The sequence below is a fragment of the Mus caroli genome, chromosome 2, assembly GCF_900094665.2.
Source record: "Mus caroli chromosome 2, CAROLI_EIJ_v1.1, whole genome shotgun sequence".
In the NCBI taxonomy this organism is placed as follows: Eukaryota; Metazoa; Chordata; class Mammalia; order Rodentia; family Muridae; genus Mus; species Mus caroli.
In genome coordinates this window covers 113999929-114007304 of record NC_034571.1, presented here as the reverse complement: position 1 = coordinate 114007304, position 7376 = coordinate 113999929, and the positions used below count along the sequence as shown (strand labels likewise).

General features: G+C 41.7%; 1 protein-coding gene across 6 annotated transcripts in view; it reads right to left on the bottom strand.

Moving 5' to 3' along the window:
• The window catches only part of Adal (adenosine deaminase like), an 18452-nt gene that overhangs the window by 4802 nt on the left and 6274 nt on the right, over window positions 1-7376 (bottom strand). For all 6 annotated transcript variants that reach the window (XM_029474485.1, XM_021156730.2, XM_021156727.2 and 3 more), the window contains exons 5-8: window positions 6945-7032; window positions 4149-4230; window positions 1828-1954; window positions 956-1036 (exon numbers count right to left, since the gene is read on the bottom strand). In XM_029474485.1, the coding sequence (XP_029330345.1) occupies window positions 956-1036; window positions 1828-1954; window positions 4149-4230; window positions 6945-7032 (378 nt within the window). The remainder of the gene's footprint in view (window positions 1-955; window positions 1037-1827; window positions 1955-4148; window positions 4231-6944; window positions 7033-7376) is intronic.

Below are 7376 nucleotides of genomic sequence, written 5' to 3'. Positions count from 1 at the left end.
AGTGCTGGGATTAAAGGCGTGCGCCACCACGCCCGGCACATTCACTAAATTTAATGCCACCTCTTGGAAGGATTTTACATCCTTTTCTTTTGGTGCTGTAATTCCTTATACTTGAAATTTCTTCAGGCATATAAAACTTTTAGTCAAAAAAAAAAATGTTTTTAAAAACACCTCACAGTCTGGGATGGTGGAGGTAGGGGAACTCTAACTTCTCGAGCCTCACACTTTTCTCAGCGCTTGTGTGCTCATGCTGTATATTGACAAGGTATACTGACATGGACACACTACAATCTGGAAATGTCTAACTAGGCTCATTTTCTCCTAGATGGATTAGAAAGCAAATAACAAGAACATTTTTTTCTCTTTTGGGGGTGGGAGTGGGGTAGGGAGGGTTCAAGACAGGGCTATAGGAGCCCTGGAACTTACTCTGTAGATTAGGCTGGCCTTGAACTCAAAGATCCGCCTGCCTCTGCCTCCTGAGTGCAGAGATTAAAGGCCACCACTGTCCAGCTAGCCAGAACATTTTAAAATGAACTATTTTCTACTCAATGCAGCAAATAAGAAACTAAGATCCCAAGCAGGTTCTGATCCGAAGCACAGGCTGGGGATAACTGGTTACGAAATAATGAGAAAACTTAGAAACAGTAATTAAAGCAAACCATGCCTTAATGTTTTAATTATCATTTAAAAATACTTCTAACTCCCCCTTCTAAAGAGAATTGTGACACATGCCAGAAACCCTTGCACTTGGGAGGTGGAGGCAGAAGGATCAGAAGTTCAAGGTGATTCTTGGCTGCCAAGTGAATTCTAGGCCATTCTGGATTACATGAGACCACACCTCATAAAAAGAAAAGGAAAAAATGTTTTCCCCAAGATAGGCTTATTTCTAGTTACTTACAGACAACTCTTCTTTTTAAATTATAATCTGCCCTCTCCACTCTATAACAGTACTTACCTCTGCAAGATGCAATGCCAACTTCAGACCTGCTTTTTTAGCTTCTAAAAGAGGCTCCAAGAAGTCTTTAGCTTGTCCTATCTTGAAGATAAAATGAGGGTGCATGAGAAGTCTGAGCACACTAAGGCATCTGGGGTTCTACCCCAATAAAGGGGCAAAACGATGGCACATTGGTTTCTTCTGAACCTCTGGCTTATGGAGAGCTATGTGTTGGACACTTTAGGGAATATACCATGAAAACGATATCCCTGACCTTGAATCTTAAGTCCAGTACCAGTGAGCTAAGCTCAATACCTAAGTTGGATATGACAGGCCAAAATTTTTATTTCTGAAAGACACATAGTTGTTTAGTATTGTGGAGAACTCACTTGGTTTAGAAAGCTTTCATAATTAAAAAAAAAACAACAACAAACAAACAACACCATACATGTAAATCACAAAAACAGACAAACATCAGAAACAGCTCACAACAAAGAACTATCTGGCCCCAAGTATCAGGATTTTTGTTTGAATCTTTCACTCAGGAAGCTCATGAAAGCTTTCTTTCTAGGGGGTTTATGGCATAATTACACTCAGCACCTTTCTCTATTCAACACACATAATGCAATTAACGTACACACAAAGACTGTTACTAGTTGTAAGTTGTCTTTAGAAAAATGGAGATTGGTCATATCCAGTAACAGCTATGACCTGTTTTTATGGTATTTCTTTTAAAACCCCTTAAGAAGAGCCATGCTATGTATTCTGGTGATCTAGAGCAGAACAGGGCTTCATTTGGTGTCTGCTGGACACAAATGCATGATATGAAGCTCCAAACTGACCCTCACCCCACTGACTGATTCTGCCAGTAGGAGAGAAAATGTAGTACTTACAGTTGGATCTCCACTGAGGTCAAGGCCAAGAACTGTATTCTCAGTAGAGAGGAAGAACTCTTTAGCAAGTTCGACAGTCTCCCTGGCTATTGTCGGGCCACCTCTTCTGTCAATTGCCATCAAATACCTTTAATATAAGAAAAATACAGTTGTTACTAACTTGGCAGAAAGATATGATAAAGTCACAGATGAAGCCAGGCATAGGTGCATGTGTGCCTATAATCAAAGAACCTGGAAGGTGAGGCAGGAAGACCATCCTGGGCTACAATGTGAGTTCAAGGCCATTCTGGGATGCAGGAGAAAAGTCTCAGAAAACCCAAACCAAAACGAAAACCTCTAGCAATTTCAAACCAACTGATCCCAGAAAGGCTACCTTTAATCATATGCCTTCTGCTTACTCAGCTGCTTCACTGAGTTACTTAGCACAAAGCCACCCGGAGTAAGGACAACTCAGAACCACAAAATTATCAGAGAATGAATGGGTGGAGTTTGAGGCCAGCCTGGGCCACATTACACCATGTTTAGACCCTATCTAAAGCAAAGCAAAGCAAAGCAAAGCAAAGCAAAGCAAAGCAAAGCAAAGCAAAGCAAAGCAAAGCAAAGCAAAGCAAAGCAAAGCAAAACAAAACAACATAAAACCTACATTTGAAAAACTAGTAATACATATAAAAAGACACTCCTGAATGTTGCCAGGAAAGAATGGCTGGCTACTTGGATATGGCTTACTATATAAAGTAGTGAGTCTAAATATGACATTGTAGTCTGCTATACGGAACAAGACATGAATGCCTAAGGAGTACTGGTATCCAGTCTTCAAATTTCTAATTATCTCACTTTTTTTTCATATCTTTGGTTGTATGTATGTGTATATTTTTTATTTTAGCTTTAGTTTTAATCAGGATCTAAATGAAGTCTGTACTTTTTGTTAGTCATTGTATCTCATATCTTTTTTAACGTATATTTTATGCATGGGTGTGCACATGCTCATTTGTAAGAAAGCAAGTACAGGTATGGTGTGCATTTTTAGCTTGTGAAAGTCAGAAGACAACTGGATGTGGGTTCTCAAGGACCTTTTGTCTATGAAAGAGTCTTATTGCCTGGAACTTCCTCAGGGAGGCCACATTAGCTGGCCTGTGAACTTCCAGGAAGCAGCCTGTCTCCAACTCCTAGCTCACCATCTCTGGGATTACAGCATGGGCATCTGGCTTTCTTACAACATGGGGGTTTGAGGGATTTGAACTCATGTTCACATTTGCTAGGCAAGTCCTTTACCAACTGAGCCATCTCACCACCCCCTTAAGTCTCTTTTAATCTAGCTAGTTCTTTTCCGTTCTCATTTCTATCATAACCCTTTTCTTGTAGTTTATTTGTTTAAAAAAAAAATAAGGTTCTTTCTCCTACAAAGCTGCTCAGTCTGGATTTGTTGCATCCCTATTTTAAAATGCCCTCTTGTATTTTTTATAAAGAAATAATTGGACTGATTCTCGAAGCTTAATTATATCAGATTTAGTTTTTGGCAAGAATAAATAGGTGATGAAGCACCATGGCACATGCCACAATCTCAGCACGTGGGAGGTAAAGGCAGGAGGATCAGGAGTTCAAGGACAACCTTGTCTATATAGCAAGTTCCAGGCCCATCTGGGTTACTTGACCCTGTCTCAAAAGACAGAAACACCATCAGAAGGCTGACTTTGTTCAAAGAACTGGAGATATAGTAGTGAATCAACAACAAGGGGTCACTTCTCTGAACTTCCACTCCAGTCAAAGGGTGTGTGTACTTCACAACAATACAAATTAATGCCATAGAGGACCATGGGTGAGAAGGGGATTTAGGGGCCAGAAGCATGCTGGATAGATTGGTCAAGATGGCCTCCTTGAGGAAATAACAGCCAAATTGAGCTATGCAAGGACCTGGTGGAAGGCATAAGTGCCTGTAAGTGCAAGGCACTGAGATGGATAGTTTTAGCTATAGGAGAGGGAGTAAGCTAATATGGACTAAGAGGAGTGAGTGGGTTAGGCAGTGTTTGAAGAAAGGCAGCCAGATCATCTGGGTCTATGCAGGTAGCTCTAAAAAGCCCACTTCAGCTTAACAGCAGTGAGAAGCCATACTCAACTTGAGCAAAAATACTAGAATTTGACTGCCAGATGACTAAATTCAGTATTGTGTTCTCATCTAAAGCAACGGGGTCCTTGAGTCTATTTATTTGTATTGTAGGTAAAAATCAGATAATAGTTGATTTAAAAAAATTCATCTTACCTTTATAAGATATCACATTCTGTTTTTTAAAAGGGTAACTGTTACTGATATAACATCATCTTACCTAACATCAATATCTAAGTTTTCCTGTTTGCATTGTTTTATGCCTTCAAGGACGGATTCCACGTAAGTCTTCCTGGTCATTCCTTGAAAGAACACAGAGGAACACATGTAAAGACATTATCACCGATTAATCCTTCCAACAGCATCACTGAGTGAATATCACTGTATGCCATGCTAGGGCCTGGCTAGAGAGCAATGAGCATGGCCTTTAGAGAAACATTTAAAAGGATTTTATCTTGGTGAATGTGCATATGCACAGGTGTGTATGAGTATCCAGAGAGGCCAGAAGAGGCCTGGACCTAGAGTTAGCCATCTCATATGGGTGCTGAGAACCAAACTGGTTCACTGCAAGAGGGATTTTTTTTCTCTTCTCTAAGCTAGAAAAAAAAAATCCTGTTAAGTAAAAACATCTTTTTATTTATTTGGTTTTTTGAAATGGTCTTTGTAGACCAGGCTGGTCTCTAAAATAAAGGTCTTCCTGCCTCGGTCTTCCAAATGCCAAGATTAAGGTAGTACCACCATGCTGACTCTTAATTACTTATTTTTAAAATTTTTTATTAGATATTAATTACTTATTTTTAAGTTAAAAAAGTACTATTATATAAGAAACATGTTATAGCACACATGTGAAGGTCAGAGGACAAAGATTAGTTTTCTTTCTTCTTTCTCTCACTCTTTCTTGCCATCCCAAATGCTGCCAGCTCCCCCCATAGAGCCCCTCCCCCATGGAGCCCCTCCCCCAAGGTTAATTTCCCCATGGGATTGTATTGCCTGTCATTTGGTATTTTTTTCATTTTCTGTCTTTCATTACTTTTATGTTTGCTTATGAACATTTTTATAAAGCACTTATTATCCCTAAAGTTGATTTTGGTTTTTCTTCAATGTGACTGAAATACAGTTATCATTAACTGTTGTGATATCACGTAACGGTGGGTTACTCTGAAGAGGTAGAAGCTGAAAGATCTCAAGTTTGAACCCAGCCTGGGCCACATCTTTTAGGGAATACGACTGTGACTCAGTGGCAGAGCATTTGCCTAGCAAACATGATGTTTTAGGGTCAGTCTACAGGGTTACAGACAAAGAATACTATACTAAAGCATTTCTCCTCGGGGGGGGGGGGCGCAACGGCTCAGGATTTAAGAGCCTATCTGGACTTAAGGGCCAGTTTGGTTCTTAGCACCTACACCAGGTGGCTAACCGCCTGGATGAAAAACACAGAACAACAATCAGCAAGCTGCCCAGCCCCAGGGCGGATAAGCAACATTCTCTGATTTTAAACATCACGGGTGGGAGGCTCCATGCCTAGCCTGATAAAGCGCTCCTGAAAGTTCTATGAAGTTCCTACAAACCATGCCCAGTTCAACTCTGTCCCCAGAGGGTTTGGCTTGCTCCTAACCTAATATTCCCAGTCCCTAAAGAGTCTCTGAGTATCAGCCTTTCCAGTGACTGCCACTCAGTGACATTATTCACAAGGCAGGAACAAGAACAGCCTTTGCTGGAGACAACGCAAAGGCAATATCCTTTGTGTCTATGTGTGTATGTGCCTAAACAGTCAGTAGGTGTTTGTGTGTATATGCAAATCTGTGTGGAGGCCAGAGAACAACCTGTTGTGGGTTCGTTTGGTGCTGTTATGTATTCAAATACTAAGCACTGGCCCCAAGATCTGGTCACAGTCCCAATGAACAGATTCTCACATGTGTCAAACAATGTAAGATCTTTGCTCACCTATCCACTCTGGCTGGTTAAATAAGGGAAGCTACAGCAAATTACTGGGGAGAATAGAGGTAGGTGGGATTTTGGTTGCCAGGCTGGGAGTCACAGGTAGGGACCACAAGGAAGGAAGAAGAGTGAAAAAGAGAGCAAGTGGTCTCCATTAGACTCGATGGGCTAGGAGTCCATGCTGTGTGAAATGCCCCCTAAGGACAGATTGCTGGAGCAGAAAGAACCCAGGCAAGACTCAAGCAGCAAGTACTCGGGGAATGCGGCTGGATATTAGTTAGTCTGGCATATAAAATATAGATTAGGGGTAATTTGCCCAGTAATTGTTCTGAGGCTGATTAAATAGTTTAGATTAAATTAATCTAATTGATGGTCTTCCTCTGGTGCCATTCACCTTGCCTTTTTTGCAGGGGAGGCAGTGTTTCAAGACAGGGTTTCTCTGTATAGCCCTGGCTGTCCTGGAACTCACTCTGTAGAGCAGGCTGGCCTCAAACTCAGAAATCTGCCTGCCTCTGCCTCCCAACTGCTGGAATTAAAGGTGTGCGCCACCACTGCCCGGGCACCTTGCCTTCTGAGACAGACTCTCACTGGCAGAGGGCTGAGCTGATGACTGGCTGGCCATCAAGCCCCAGGAATCTGCCTGTCTCCATTTTCCTAGTGCTGAGGTTGCAAGAGCACTAAGCCCCGCCTTTTTACACAGGTTCTGGGTCTTGAATTCAGGTCCTCATGCTTGTAAAGTAAGTACTTTTCCAACTGAGCCATATATGCTGTGTCCTTTTCTTGGGGAAAACCTAAACAAGGAAGGGGCTATTTCCCAAGTAGGTTTCATACTTCTTCAAGAGTAACTTATGAATGTTGCACATGACTGTGACTCAGAAGTAGGTCACTGGCCTACAGTGTGTGAGGCACTAGGCTTGAAACTCAGCTCCACATAAACTTTTAAGAAGCCATTTGAAGCACCACTAATGTACACTGTAAGACATTTGTTGTTGAGTAATGGAAACAAATAGGAACCTTGTATGATCAGGACACATGTAAACAGAACAAGGACATTCACTCAGGACTAGTTAAATGTTACCAGTAGCATTTTCTTCTCTGGGAGTGCTCCTCAGCTCCAGGTACTTGACACCATCATCTGCAAATTCCTTAATGACGTCTTTTGTGACCTGATAATAAAGGCAATGCACACAATGTTGACAATGCTATAGGAAGGTGACCAATGGACCGGCCAAGTGCTACAGCTTCCTTTTTATCTAATTTCATTGGCAAGGCCTGTTGGAAACCTCCCAGGTAGTAGGGACTGCCTGCTTTTTCCATCCCTAGTACAGACTATGTCAGTTTGACAACAGTTTCCGTGACCCCATTCCCATCTGAAAACTTGGCCTTCATATCAGCCGCTCTTCTCTTTGCCTCCTTTCCTTTCCTTTCCTTTCCTTTCCTTTCCTTTCCTTTCCTTTCCTTTCCTTTCCTTTCCTTTCCTCTCCTCTCCTCTCCTCTCCTCTCCTCTCCT